The sequence below is a fragment of the Lagopus muta genome, chromosome 10 (genome assembly GCF_023343835.1).
Source record: "Lagopus muta isolate bLagMut1 chromosome 10, bLagMut1 primary, whole genome shotgun sequence".
Lineage (NCBI taxonomy): Eukaryota > Metazoa > Chordata > Aves > Galliformes > Phasianidae > Lagopus > Lagopus muta.
Genome location: NC_064442.1, coordinates 9,262,570 through 9,278,108, shown reverse-complemented (window position 1 = coordinate 9,278,108; position 15,539 = coordinate 9,262,570). Strand labels below are relative to the sequence as shown.

General features: G+C 41.8%; 2 protein-coding genes across 2 annotated transcripts in view; one reads left to right on the top strand and one right to left on the bottom strand.

Moving 5' to 3' along the window:
* Nucleotides 1-15,539, top strand: part of RAMAC (RNA guanine-7 methyltransferase activating subunit) — a 114,314-nt gene that overhangs the window by 50,599 nt on the left and 48,176 nt on the right. The window lies entirely within an intron of this gene.
* Nucleotides 1-15,539, bottom strand: part of HOMER2 (homer scaffold protein 2) — a 50,159-nt gene that overhangs the window by 2,797 nt on the left and 31,823 nt on the right. The window contains exons 3-8 of the mRNA XM_048956788.1: nt 12,700-12,831; nt 7,105-7,197; nt 5,622-5,761; nt 4,302-4,458; nt 2,902-3,012; nt 446-526 (exon numbers count right to left, since the gene is read on the bottom strand). Coding sequence (XP_048812745.1) covers nt 446-526; nt 2,902-3,012; nt 4,302-4,458; nt 5,622-5,761; nt 7,105-7,197; nt 12,700-12,831 — 714 coding nt within the window. The remainder of the gene's footprint in view (nt 1-445; nt 527-2,901; nt 3,013-4,301; nt 4,459-5,621; nt 5,762-7,104; nt 7,198-12,699; nt 12,832-15,539) is intronic.

The window sequence follows — 15,539 nt, the reverse complement described above, 5'->3', positions numbered from 1 at the left end:
GCACCCCAAGTCCCATGGAACCACAAAGCACCAGCACAGCCTCCATGAGTTTTGTCCCCAACGGCACACAGCTCTGCCCATCTGTTACTTCCCAAAAAGCCTCCGCAGTGATCAGCCACAGGTCTTGGGGTGCTCTGAGCACAGCCCAGACTGTGCTGGGGCAGCCCCACAATGGGAATATAGAATGTGAAATAGTCTGGAACCAGCGGGAGATGGATGCAAAGTGAACCAGGGTATGCTAACTTGTGCAAGGGAAGAAACAGACCTATGAATGTGCCAGTGCTACAAAAGGCATGGTGCATTTTGCAACTAGCAAGTATTTTTTGGTTTTGCAAACTGGGTTTTTTTTGCCTTTAAACCCTGAATTAGACATAGAACTGCATGGGTTATAAAATAAAATAAATTCATCAATTGCTTTATAATTAATTTCATTGCTAAACTGTACCTGTAATTGTTGAGATACAGATTCACATTCTGACATGAGCTGTGGTATAATTTCACCCTGCTTTCGGAGCTCTTCCAGTTCCTTTGAAAACACAAAAGAAAAGTCATTGCAAGCTTCAATTTAAAACAATGAAAATTTGAGAATAATTTTGCATATTTTATTATATTCTGTGTTGTATTTGGATTTAAATACTCAAAATAGCATGTCTGCATTCAAGAATATGCTAGAATACATTTTTCACTGCGTTTTTGACTTTGTACTTCTATAACAGATACTGTAATCCAATCTCTAGCATGGATGTCATTAATTATATTAATGAAATCTTAACCTAAATGACATATCTACTCAAAAGATATATTCAATAAGAGAGAATCTGAAGTGCTGTAATGCTATGAGCAATTTATAGATGGTAGCAAAGAGCAAATTAGACATGAATTTACAATGATAGATGGCAGCAAAAAGGGCCAGTGGAATTATGAGCTGCATGTAGAGAGGCATCACTACAGAGCACAGTTGCGATGGGCTCCTTCCTACTGCACAGCCCTGGGCAACACCTCCCCAGGTTTGTGTTCTGTTCTACCCCTGCTGTCAAAACTGAGAGGAGTAACTGAAAAGAGTTCATGAACAGAACAACATGACTCAGTAGGAGACCATGTCTGGTGGAAATCAAGAGTGCTTAATGCATTAATACCACAAATGAACACCACCACTGAGGTCAGTAGGGAAAGGCACTAAGAAAGCCAGTGCATCTTGCAGATTGACTGACAGCATCTCTGAAAAGCACATCTGCAGTCCAAGAGAAGCTGTGCCTTGAAGAGAGTGCAGAAATGCTGCCCACACAGGTCATGATCTCAAGAACAAATATGAGTATATTCTGTTTCTCAGCATCGGTTTACATTCATGTAAGGCAGCACACCATTTAATACTGCAGACTTTTCTGAACTGCACTGAATAATTTGTTTAACTGATACATGAATAAATATATCCAGGCAATATTCCAGCTATTGACATGGGGGAAAAGAAGAGTAATTTTATTTTGAGATATGAGCTCTCCTGCATATACATATGTACATACATACACAATGCTTGAGAACTTGTATGTAAAAACATAAAAACATTATACTACTTATACACTATTATGCTGTTTACTTATTATATATACTATAATACAGTATGTATGTGCATAAATACATACTATATAGTATATGGCATCTGATGTCCAATATATGCCTATATAAATATTTCAATAGATAATTCTATCCTGACTCCCATGTCTTTAAATTTCTCTCCATTTTCTACATGAAGAGAGTATCAGCAGTTCTTCTCGGAGGGCAATGTTCACAATTGGGCTTCATGCTGGTTACTTCTGGGTGGCTTAGACCTAATCAAGGACCTACTATTGCAAGCATGCAGTTTGAAAACAAATTAATGAATTGGATGACAGGTGATATTCACAAGACAATTGAGTTTCTGGTTCATTTGGCATCACAAAAATGTGAAATCTGAGCAAAATGCTAGTAAATAAGGGTTCTTATATGTGCTATTACCACAGGAAGGCTGGGAAGAAAGCATGGCATTTTCCTTGGAAATACAATGCTGAGAACCATATTATATTTATAACAGTGCATCAAAATCCATCTCCCTAAACTATTTCCTTGTGCCATCTTAAAGCCCCTTAAGAGCACTGCTTTTAAGAGTGCCAGCTGAGATGTTGTAATGGCACATGGCAAACTTTACTGCACCTGCTGACAGCTCTTTCTTTCTCAAACAGCACAGAGCATTTGGTCACTGTAATGAAGGAAAAGACAAGGATCCCATTATTTTTCCCGCTGTTCAGGGGCCCCAAGCCATCAACATCATTCTCCTTAGAAAAATGACCACCCTGTATATAAAAAATGACAAAATGGCCTACTCCAAATGAATTCAAGTTTCTCACTTTTGGCCTTAGTCCTGAGATCAGAGGGAGGCTGTAAAATGGGTAAGCTGAAGCATATGAGCCATCTGGGGGAAAAAAAAGAAAACAGGGCCTGCTACGCAAATGCCCAGTTGCTTTGTAAATGTCTTTTTAATGAAAAATCCTGCTGCTCCTGATGTCTGAGGAACACAGGATGCGGGCACTGACAACAAAAACTGTTTTCAGCAGACATCTGTCTGGCCTGGGGCAACCTGTTCCACCTCTCCAGCTCTTCTTGTGGGAGTAAAGCACTGCATACAAAAACCACCAGAATAAAGTGTGCTGTCACAGCACATAATATGGTGAAACTGAGATCTGAGAAAATCTATCCAACTATTGCCAAAGAGTTCTGCCCAGGAAATCTAGAAACAGGCAATACCTTGAGACAACAGGCTTTCCCTGGCTGTAGATAAGCCAGACCATAAATCTATGCCCAAAGTGAGAAGCAACTCCAGCTCCGGAATGTATGAATGTACGCCCTGTCTGTATTTATGGCACTTACCAGCTCTTTGTCTTGAAGCTCTGTTTCCAGCTCCTGGAGACGTCTGCTCAGCTGTGCGTTTCTTTCCTTCTCCTTATTTATTTCATTGCACTGCTCCTCCAGTTCTTCAATCTTTAAGAGATGCCAGAAAACAGATGTAATAGTCATGTTTCAGAAAATCTGGGGCAGACCACAGCCAGTGTGAGCAGGCATTGCTCCACTGAGCAGAGGGAAGCAAAGTCAAATTTAACATGTCATGGATCTGCTTCTCAGATCACAGCACTCAAGTATTACAAAATCGTTGCTTCTCGCCTTCAAAAGAATCCACAAACACATCCACGAGGGAGCACTGGGGTTGCACTTAGCTTCTTTCACACAGTACCTCACCTAATTACTCAAGGATGCACAAAACACTGAGCTGCTACAACAAGCGGGGCTGAGGAAACAATCTGCATGTCATTTCTGTGAAACTAGTGTAAGGTTGTAACGGACAGGGCATGTCAGTGTGGCAAGGAGAAGAAATCCACCCCACGCTCTCAGCATGGCCTCCTCTGGGGCTGCTTGTCACTGGGGCTGCCACAGGAAGGAAGGGGCAGCCATCTCCTCACCTCAGGAGCCGCACTTCCTGCAAGCTTTCCCCACAGGTTGGGAAGAGGTTTGGGAAAACCTCACTGTGTGGAAAATGAGACATGGTACTGATTGCATGGCTGCTCCGGCAGGCCTGCAGGGCAGTGACACTACAGCTATAGCAAGGGGTGTTTAAATAACTGCTTCAGTTCTAGGCTGCAGCCACTGAGAAGTGGTTAGGAGCCAGTTTGGTGCCGTAGCAGCTGCTCCCAGCCTCGCTGCCCACCTCCATGCAGCTTTATTGCTGCATGGTTCCAGCTGGGCCTTGTGTGGGTGACCACGCTATAACCATTCCTGCTCAGCCACCCTCTGGCAGTGTTGAAGTGAGCTTCGAAAGGCATGCAACAGCTGTACTCCTACTTTTATCACTCTTTTGTTTATCATCCTGGCCAGCAGCCCCTCCGACACCACACTGTCCAAGCCAAGAGGTCAGTGCTCCATACTATGCAGCAGTCCACATCCCCCTATGATCCCAGCTCTGTGAACTCCCCTGCTGCTGCCTCAGCCTCCAGACTTCTCTATCAATTACAACATCCGTCCCCTAGCACACACACACAAAGCAGCAGCAATGTAAGAAAAGAGCACAGCTAACCCTCAAAGCTCCTTGGGGACCATTTCAATTAATGCTCTCACTACAGACACCTTCTATCCAGAACCCATAATTGTATCTGTGTCTTAAAAACTGCCAATTTGAACTTGCTGGTTGCCTCTCCCATTGTTCACTGTTTTTGGCCACCTGCATCAAAGCTCACAAGGTGCCCTGGCATCCCTGGTTGCTGCTGGCGCAGGGCTACCTTGCTTCTGAGCTGGTCATTCTCCTCCTTGCAGGCTGAGAACTGCTTCTTCCAGTGCTCTATGCTGGCAGCCGACTCCTGCAGCGCTGTGGTCAGGCGGGCGTTGCTCTCCCTCAGTGTCTGCAGCTCTGTCTCCCACTTCTTTACATTGGAGGAACTGGGAAGGACCAGACACCGTTAGATGGGCTGACCATTTAACCCCACATCTTGTTACTCTCTGTCTGACCGATGTACCCTGCTGTCCTGTACCTGTGCATCACTACAGCTTGTCAACACTGCTAGGACCATTCAGGATGGACAATGTAGAGGAGGGGATACTATTCACACATGGCTTGTTTCATGCTCAGCCTTCAATATGCCTTACATAATGCTGAAGAATGAAGCTACTCACTTTCCAGAGCTTTGAACTAAACAACAGAGCGAATGGAGGCTCTGAAATCTCTTCCACAGCAGTTTCTGTGCCCGTGGAGGTGTCTTCAGCAGGAGGAATGAGCAACCAGTATGATTCAGAACAGGTTACGCTACTGAAATGATGACAATGTACTTCAAGTGTAAAATATGCAACCTTAAAGTTGCTCACTGTGTAATGCTGCTCCTGTCACTGCTGCCTTTATTTTAAAGAGCTTTTTATGAGCAGTTTGATCCTGATCTATTTTCTGTCCATTCACAAACATATTCACACACAAGAGGCAGACAAAGCAAGCAGGATTCTAGAAAAGAATTGCACTATTCTAATGCCACAGCTTCGCATATTCCAAGTTCAGTACTTTCACTGTGGCTGCAAATTACTCTTCTCAGCATTTCAAATAGTTTGTCGAAGCAAGTAGCAAAAAATGTGGCTTCAAGGGGCACTATTTGCAGCTTAAGAAACATCCCCCAAAGACTTCTAGAAAATCCAGTGAAATTATAGTTTTCATTTCAACCGTTTATGCTGCAGTGCATTCCCTTTAAGAATTTTAAGTGTCTCTACCTATTTGCATTGAAGTAAATGCAGCAAAAACAAAGGGGAGGAACAGATTGACTTCATACGTTACCAGTAGCAATTGCTTCTCAGTGACCTAGGTCTTATTTCTGTAGATCTAAAATTCTGCAAAGCAAGGTGGTGTGGCCAGATGATCTCATCATGAACCAGATCAGGAAAAGGTAAATATCTTCCAATCAGATACCAGGAGGTGCCTGCTAAAATCTGCTCATTCCTTCCTTCTGCTGCATCATTTTAGATTATGTTATTACATCTGAATAATTTCTGCTAATACCATTAGCCATCAGATAATTACAGCACACCATCTCCATGCAATTAAGATATTAAAGGAACCTCACCTTTGGGCTAGAGCAATTTTTAGTTTATCATTCTCAGATTTGAGCTGTGCCTCAGCAGAACCACCGTGGGATGCCTTCTCATCATCTGTCCCATTCACACTAGATGCTCGGGTGGAAGATGGTGTTTCACGCCCAGATTCCTGTGGCACAACACACAGATTAATGCAGGGTTTCTTTCTACATCCCACATCTCCTGCCAAGCAGCTTGATTGTGCCTCCCAAAAGTAACACAACTTGCATGCTGTGGCACACAAGAACATAGAGGGCTTTCCTTCTTGTCAGCCAGAAAGGGGTCCTGTTCTGCTTGTACCCATATAAGTGCAAGGAGATACAAATGCACAGGACAGATAACATGTCATGAGCTGAATACTCACACTCTGTGAAAAGCTGCTTTCTTCATAAAAGAATGCAAGAATGATAAAGACGGACAAAATGAAAATTTAAAGTGTTCACAAATAATTTTTAATTGCTTTAACAGATGAGGCTTCTGAAGGGCCTTTGATTGCTTGTGATTTTTAAGGTATTGAAACAATACAGTGCTCCTGAAAGCACAGAAACACCAACCCAAAAATATACAAAATTCTGCTGCTCCAAAGAGATGACCTGTACACACTGCTTGTTGCTGACCACAAATACAGAACAAGCAGAGAATCATAAAAGCCATGACCAAAGTCTTCAAAAACCACAAATATCCAAAGTCAGCCTCTCTGAGCTGTACCTGGACCTCTCCCAGGGGGTCAGCTGCAGGCCTGAGGCTTCAGCACCTTTTCTCTAGTCATCCAGCTCTATTTCCTGAACAATATGAATATAACCTTCCTCCAAATACCAGCACAGGCCAAGCACTGCCACCAAACCAGCCCTCATTCTTTGCTCACATACTACTGCCCAGTGCTCACTGGGCACAGAGGTACTAGGCTGCATGGAAGTGTGCTGCCTAAGAAGCATACTATACAAATTGCAACATGTGCTCTTCCATCCAGCCCCTCACTACAGCGATGTCTGTTTCTGCAATGCAGCTTTCAATGAATCATATCCAGGCAATGAAAGACATGGTGGCTGTGAAGCAAGCCGTTGCATTGGCAAAACGAACTCCTACAGAAGTAGATTAGACAGATAACAAAAAGGTGTATCTTAATAAATCTTACTTATTGTCTGCTACAGAATTATGCTGATATACTTGCTAGTGACCCAACCTATGTGTAACAGTACAAATCAAAGGATGTATAGCTCTCCCAGCTATTAAAAAATTTGTAACAGCTCAGAACTGCTGAAAAATCTTACAGGTAAATGAAGGCAAAGAGCATGGATGGATGAAAAATATTCCTCTGACAATGTTAATGCCCAGCAGCCGATAATTACCTTGGGCAATCTTCATTTGATATACTTCCCCCAGCCTGCTGCCAGAGGCTGGTAGTTCATTAGAAAATCTAGCTTTAAATTATTTATCTTGTATGCATATAGGTATTAATGTTAAATTACAAACCTGTGAATGATTACTTGAGGTCTCAATTTTCTCTTGAGATCTGTCTCTTGCTAGCTTGGCAGCCTCTTTCACTTCTTGGAATTTCTCTGCAAACTGGAAATAGCACAAAAGATGCTTATTAAAATTATTAACTATATATAAAATTATTTGGTTTATTATCTTTGTATGTCTCATAGATCTCCAGAAGTGACCAACTAAATTTGATAATTTATTATTTTTTGCAAGAAAAAAACATTTTAATTCTTTGGCAGGAAGGTGCTTCCAAAGGCATGGCAATGCTGTTCCTAAAAGAAGGATTCTCTGCAGCTCACAGTAGAATGCCACAGAGCTGCTGGTGCCCCTTGGTAGGAAGTGGTTTTGTTTATTTCTTCTCCCTTGACATTCTTCATTCAACACTGACAGTTTATTAAAGTCAAAAGTATATATGATTCTATGATCTCATATACTAAGCCCAAAGTATGTAAGATTATGGAGTCATACAATCATATTTGGATAAAAAAAAATTATCAGTCTTCTACTCCTCAGAGCAAGTCAATTAAATTAAAGAATGCAAATGTGCTCGTCAGACATCTGCAGCATGTGAGCAAGGAATTATTGAGACAGAAGCGAAAAAGGTGATCTGGATGTGCTACAGGGACCTATGAAAATGCAGCTTTTTTGGTCTGATTTCCTAAATACTGGCAAAAATAAAGGTAGAAGACTTCAGGAAAAGGTTTGAGTGGTTTCTATAAATATCAAAGGGGGGAAGTCAGTGGAATGGAAAGATAAAGATGAAAAGCAACAGTCTCATTCCTACAAGTTGCTGGAGGACATCTGCTCCTAAGCCAGTCTGGCAGCTTAGAAATACAAGTATTATTGCAGCCAATCAGTGGTGCGGGGCTTTAAACAGCATGCAAAGTTTTAAAAGGATGACTGCAAAGATGGAAGAAATGCGCACTTAAAAAAAAGTAATTAAGATGCTGGCAGTATGTGAGCAGGTAACTTTGTCTCTCTGCTGAAGTAGCCTGTGATTTGGAAAACTTGAAACACTAGGAAGGAAGGACATTAAAAGTACATATAAACAGATCTATTTTACTGCACCGTGGCTAAAAATACTGCCATTACATCCTTGGAAAATTCAGAATACCTACGACAAAACTGTAAATAAAAGCCTTACAAAAATCAATTTTATAGTCAAGGAATGGGAAGGCTCACTTCCAACAAACACACACCACTCTTAAATCCCATGCAGGAACACATCTTCAAAGCCAACTGAAAGTTTGCAAGCCACTTACAGACTGTAACAATGCTTATGAATAATGAATATGGAGCTCTTGAATCCTGCTATGTTCTATACAACAGCTGGAATTGCATATGTAAAGTATTGCTCTTTTACTCGATGGCATGTGCAGTCCTTACACACAAAATGACCTGATTACCTCTGTAGCTCTATGAAGACCATTAGCATCACCTACTCTACATTTTGTCCTTCCATTATTTGACTCCAACTTTACGTAGAATATCTCTGTAATGTCTCCCACTGTGACAAAACAGCTGCAGCAAAAGGATTATTTCTAAAATACTGTGTCAACATAAGTTCTGCACTTGGATTTCTTGCAAACAGTAAAGGGCTGTTCTGAGTCTCGCTTTTCCAATAAATCCTTATGGGCAAGTATGAAAAATTTATGAAGGTTCTTCATGGACTTTATGAAATATGAAAAAAGAATTAGAAGTGATCTATCAAATTTTATCTTCACAGCTATCTTCATAAAGCACACAGGAGACTGCTGTGAAAAATCATCTGAGCCAAGAAGAAAAGGATGTTTTTACACAGTGCCATAATGGAAATCATATGTGACTAAACAAAAGCATCCTTCAATACAAAACTGATGAAGACCTCTTCACACAGTGGATTTCAGCCTCCAGTTTACCAACACACACACTTAACGCTTTCAAAAACAAGTACCAGTAGGTGAGATTTTCACCAATCTCAGGCAGACCCATGGCTTTAAGAGTGGAAGTATTATCCTTACTTGTAAGCACGATTACATTGTGAAGAGGGCTGCAACAGAAACTGAAGTGAAAGACTTCCCTGCTATTTGTTTACCCCATACATTTGGTTGCAATCCATAGAGTTCTGGCGCTGCTCGTTTTTTATTCTTAGCTAATTAACAGCTGCTAGATTTTGCTCACAGTTTATTTTTGAAAGCTAAAGAGGATCCCCTTCGCTTGCTATGAAATTAAAGCCTTTCACTTGATTATTCTGCTGAGTGCAGAAACACAACAGCGATAGCAGCTGACCGATCCTATGTTACCAATGCTGACTGCTGCCTCTCTCCAGCAGCTGACCAACTCTGTCTCAAACATAAAAAACTGACAAATAATTGAGGTACTGAAAAAAAAATTGCATATCACCACCAAGATCTAAAGTGATTTTGAGCTATCAAGCCATTGCAACAATAGAGTGCTTTTCAAAACAGGGAAATTCTTAGCTTGTACTAAGTGAAAACGCAGTAAATGCAGTCTCAAGTGGCTATGGCATGTCTAATTCTCCAAAACCAACTTCTTGCCATCTTTCCTTCCTTCACCTTCCCTCTCCTTCCTGATGTCATTGAGCAGACAAACTTCCCCACAATTCACAAAAGAATAACAAGCAGGAGAAACACCAACTGCAGACCTCTCCAACAGGCTGCCATGGCTGCTGATGCACCCCAGTGCCCCGGCAGGCTGTGGGACCGAGCTGCAGGATGGATTGGCTGCTCCCACCCCTGGGAAACTCAGCAGCCCATGGGCACCGCATCACTGGGAGTCCTGATCAAAGAGATTTAGTGGGGACTCAAAGATGCAGTTGTGCATTGCACAGATTATTTAGAGGCTGTTAAAAACCTGCAGCCTGCGTGTCACCTGGAGAAATATGTAAATATGTAGAAATAGAGCTTCTTAACATTTTACACATTAAGAAGCATTATTTTGCGCACATGAATTTTAAGCTCCTTTTCTGGCACTATATTTCACGTCTCCTCCTATCAGACGTGGAGCAGCTGCTCCCACCCACAGCAATCCCACATAGACCTCCTCACCCTCTGCGTTTGTGGAATGGTCTATGCAATGCTCCCACCTGGGACCACTGGGTGCCTGACCCACACTGCATGTGTGGCATTGCCACTGTGGCTTTTCCTCAGTGTCAAGCAGATTATCAGGGATGAGAGCTTTTGCTCATGAAAGTGGCCAGGGATCATACAGCACATCTAACACCCATGTGCATAAATGGAAAGCGAAGGTCTGACGCTTCCCAGGCACTGGCTGCAGTTGGTTTTTAATGTGCAGAGTATGGGCTTGCTGGACTTCTCACCTACATAAATCTCTGTCCCTGTGCCCTTGGCTAGCTACTGCTCCTAAGATTATCATGTCTGTACCACAGCATCCTGAGTGATAGCAGAAACGTTACTTTACAGCTTGGTGTGCAAAACACATCACCAGTTTTACAGCATCAGCCCTGCCTCTCCATCACAAACAGACAGACCATTAATTCTGGTTTGATTCCTGTTTCAATTTTGGTGTAACAACATCTGAGACATTTTTGAGGCAAAGGACCCTAAGCAGGACATTACCATCCACATTGATTGGGAGAGTCCCAATGTCTGTGGTTAATTAGGTTACTAGGTCACTGATGCAGTTTTCATTAATGGCTCATGTTTAATTTGAACTGCTTGTCCCTATAGGTATGGATTAATGCTTAAGCATCTCAAGAGAAGAAAACCATTAGAAAGAGGCAATATCTTTTATTAGGCCAGCCAACATGCTTAAAAAATGCAGGAGTTGATAGGTGTGCTAACCACTTCTCATAACTCATTATTATCCATTGTTTTCAGCAGACATCCTTCATTTTCATTTACTTATTTATTTTAAGCCAGGGCTACTGAACTCTGGTTCACAGGAGTTTTAGCACACCCTCCCAGCTCCTGGCTAAAAGCTTCAGGTATTTTGGGGAAGCCCGGCACACTGTTATTTATATCTTTTATAAGAGTGTAATGACATCAGCATAAAATGGAACAATTTTGCTATTCCCAATACACTTATACTTCTGTCATCTCTTCACCATCTTTGATCTTTCACACTAATGGCTTAACAATTAAATGGAAGACCACGATCATAAGGGATATCTTGGTCCCATTGCTTTGCATGGCAGAAATAAACAGCTCTTCTAACATTTTCAAGACAGACAACTGTCAGATTTTCAAACACAACATTTTAAGCCATTTTCAGAAGTGCCCCTTAAACCATCCCTTTTCAACATTCTGACCAGAAACAGCCTTTCTGCTGGTTTTGGAAGCTTCTCCTGCAAGGAGAAGGCTGTAGCATGGACAATGGCATTTCACAGATTAAAGACAGACTAAAGAGTCACTTAATGATACCAGCATTAAACTTATTCTAGGCATGTCTTTGGTCAATTCCAGAGAATATGGTAAAATCTCTCTGATTAGGCTGTAAGGAACACCAAATGTGCTGATTCTAAAGATGCCCAAATGTTGCATTGTATCATGGCTTACACCTGCTACTCAAAACAAATGATTCCCCTTGATTAACCCTCCTACTACTTATTTAGCTGCTATAAATACCTCTTTGAGGTGAAACAAGCACTCATCTGCATCTGAACATCACAAAACCTCACTATCACCAACGTCACATTTTTAAAAAGCAGTTTTTCATGTGATTGATTGAGTGGCCTTAGCACCCCAGGACAGCATCCCATTATTGCCATGGCACCTTAACAGACATCCCAAATCCAAAAGTAACTTAATATGCAAGGTAAAATATGTTTTGTATTTAAGAAACACTTGCAAAAAACACACATCTGGAAACTGCAAAAACTCAGTTAAATAGTTTTAGAAAACTAAAACCTTGTAAAAATCCAAGTGATTGAAATGTCTCCCTCCAATTGCAATGACTTGCCTTAGCTATCTTAGACACTACAGGAAACTTCAGTTCTCAGGACTGCATTTAAATAAAGCATGCAAGAGGACAGCAGCATGAGAGGCTGCGTACCATGTCCTAGGACACAGTGTTTAATTAACTGCTAAGCTTGATGCCAAGTAGCCATGCTTCAAGTGGCTACTATGTGCTAGATAAATAATGCTTTTCTGTTGCAGGAACAAACACCTCAGCCCCTTGATGAGCACTTGGCAAGACCACTGATCTAACAATAGGGAATTTATTTTAAACTGCTTGTTACTCATTAGCAGAGGCAGTCATGTGCTGCTGTAGCCGGCCCCTACCCAGGGCTGTGCTGCGCTGATACCAGGGTCAGGGCAGCTCCAGGAGGTGCAGCCTTGGTCCCATTTGGCTTCACAGCTCTGTGAGCATCTGGAATTGCAAACGTTTTTAACCATCCTGGGCAAAACATCAAAATCCCCACACTAGAGCCATCATCAGCGATCCAATTTAGTTCATAGTTTAGACCACAGATGCAGCCTGCTTCTGTATACAGAGATACCAGCAAGTTATAGGAATTGACCAATGCACGTGGATGAAAAGGATTTGCAGACTGGAAGAGGCTGGATGGGCACACGCAATTCTTCACTCTCAGCAAACAAGACTGCTGGGGAGCCCCGTTACCTTGGACAGCTGCTGCTCAGAGGGAAAGCCCAACCCAAACACTGTGTTGGCTCTGCTATCCGCCCACTGGCCGAACTTCTGCGAGGTTTTGGTGAAGGTCATGTTGGGGGTGATTGTGCTGTTTATGATCACCTGTTTAGAAACAGATCAAAAAAGAATTATAAGCAGCCACATCAGAAATTTATATCCTAGCAACCATATATGTCAAAGCAATTAGCAGTTTGAACAGAGAAGCTGCAGTACTCCCAATTTTTCCCAAAACACATATTTCACGTTGTCTTACTTGATGCAGGAATTGTGATGTTTTGTCATCTTTTATTTCCAAAGTACCATCATAGTCCTGCAGTTTAACACCACAGAACTCAAAGCAGGGATGGAGGGGGTATAAAATGTCCCTGGTAGAAATGTGGAGTTGATCTCACTTTTTCAGCATGGAAGCGCATGAATTATAGTTTAACAGTAAGCTTAACCAGGGAGGGTGGTAAATGACATCACCAACAATGCACATCCAGCTTCAAACATAAGTGTCTTCAGGACAAATATTCCACCACTTTCACACTGACTGATACCTGATTCAGCAGCCTCGAAAGCAGCAGTGGTTCTTGTGCTCAAAGAAATGGCTAACAAGAGGAAGGCTGCAGGCATGCAGTCTCTCAGGAACTTGGTAGGAAAAGCATCAAGTGTAACCATACCAAAAGGAATGAGATATACATGCCAGTTCATTATCAAAAATCTCAACTTTATTTTCAAGATACATCATTATATGAGCCTAGAGACTCCTTCCCTTGAAAATGAATTCATGAGCAACTGTCTTCCTGCTAGCAGAACAGGAGCTTTCTTTAGTAACGTGTACCATCATTTCCAATATGCAAATTATGCAGTAATTAAGCCAAATCTGTGGGACAGCTTAATTAACATGATCAGGAAGTATCCTGGCAACATCATTTGCTAGGTATTCCAAGCAGATTTTTCCTAAGCTATCATTTACATTTAGCAAAAAGCGTAAATTAAATTCACCAGAGAAAGAACATTCCTTGCCTCCATCCCCTCCCTAACTTCTACCCTCTGTGCGGATGCTTCTATTTTCCTTCTCAGAAACTGCACATCTTTGGTGGCTCCCCATACTGTGCCATCACTTCCCAACAAGTGTACAATTCCCTGCTGTGTGCACAGGACCAACGTCAGCACACAACCAGTCGATCCAGACCAAGCTCAAAAGCAATATGAAATCATTGCTGCTGGAAGCTTCTCACCAAAAGGATGAAAGCAGGGCAGGGCCAGGTGGCTGATGCTAGTAAATTGTTTTACTTTTTTAATAGGAAGAACCAGGATGAGACGGGGGAAGAAGCGATTCTTCTTCAGCAGCGTTGGCTGACATAAGCTGCGTAGAAATGAACTTTTGAAGATGAGACATGGCTTTGTATGGCTGTCTCACAGAGGCATAAGGAAAGCTGCCCAGATGTGCTGTGCTCCAGCTGAGTCATGCAGCAGAAAGGTGGCCAATATAAAAACCTAAGTTCAATTCCAGTAATTTAAATTAAAAGAAAACCAAAACTCCAAAGATTTTATGCATGGATTTGACAATTCAAAGGGAGGGTGACAATAGGAGGACTGGATACAATGAGTCATAAGAAAGGGGGTGAAATCTACGGCCAAATGAGAAATCAGGATGTTTTCCATAAACATTAAAGAAAGTGCTTAACGTATATCCTACGTCAGACAGGTGAACTACTTACACATATTTGTCTTACTGAGTTATTTTAGAAGCTCTGAAACAACCATAAATTTCAAGGGATAAAAAGTATTATTTCAGCCCTACTGTGCCTATCAAATCAGACATCTTTGGCTGAAAAGCTAATAAAATGACCCCTCTCATTGAAAGGCGAGAACCTCCTTCACAGGAAGCTGACAATGAGAGTAATAAAAACTCCTAAAATAAACATCTAGAAAACACAAACACAAAAAACACGCTGAAGGGAACTTTTAGACAACAGTCCAACATCAAAGAAGCGATAAGAGGAATAATGAAGACTGCAAACTAGAACACAAAGCAACTTATTGAGCGATGAAGTATATTAGCTTAGTCCCTCAGAGGTTAATTTTTTCTGTAGCCAGTGCAGAATCCAAGGGAAGGTTGTGGTGATCACACACCTTCAAGAAACTGTCAGTTCATCTGCTAAGTTTATAAAAAGCTGCAATTAGTGAAATTGCTTGCAAGCCAGCTCTAGCTTTTTTTTTTTTTTTTTTTTAAAAGCCCTCCTCTGTCAGTCAGATGCCCCAGACACCAGAGACAAGTGAAAACCTGAGAAAAAGCTGAGAGAGCAACTCAGAGCTGCATGGAAACAGTCAGGAGAAGGAGAACACAACGCAGTGCTGTGAGGTACCCGTGATCAACACTGATTTTATGAAGAATCCAAAACACGGCGCCATACTGGCCTCTACAAAGAAAATCAACTCAGTCCCAGCCAAACCCACAGCGCTGTGGAAAGGCTTCCCATAGGACCGCAGTCCTGTAAGAAGAGTCCACTCAGCATTCAAACAGACTCTTATGAAGCAGCTTTGCACAGGCCCTCATTCCTGTAACACATACGATGGAATTCTGACAGCATCAAAACCCCAAATAAACACAGGGACTGTCATCCAGGTTAATGGCTTCATAGACAAACAGCTCTAATGAGCTGCCATCAGTCCCTGAAGTGGTTAACGGGTTCTCCCCGCAGACAAAGGCAAAGAGGAGCATAATGTAATAAGCACCTTACAGAATAATAAACTCATTCATCATGCTGGTGGAGTTGTCTACATGTGGTTAAAAAAAATTTGCCTTTTCTCTCATCTAGATG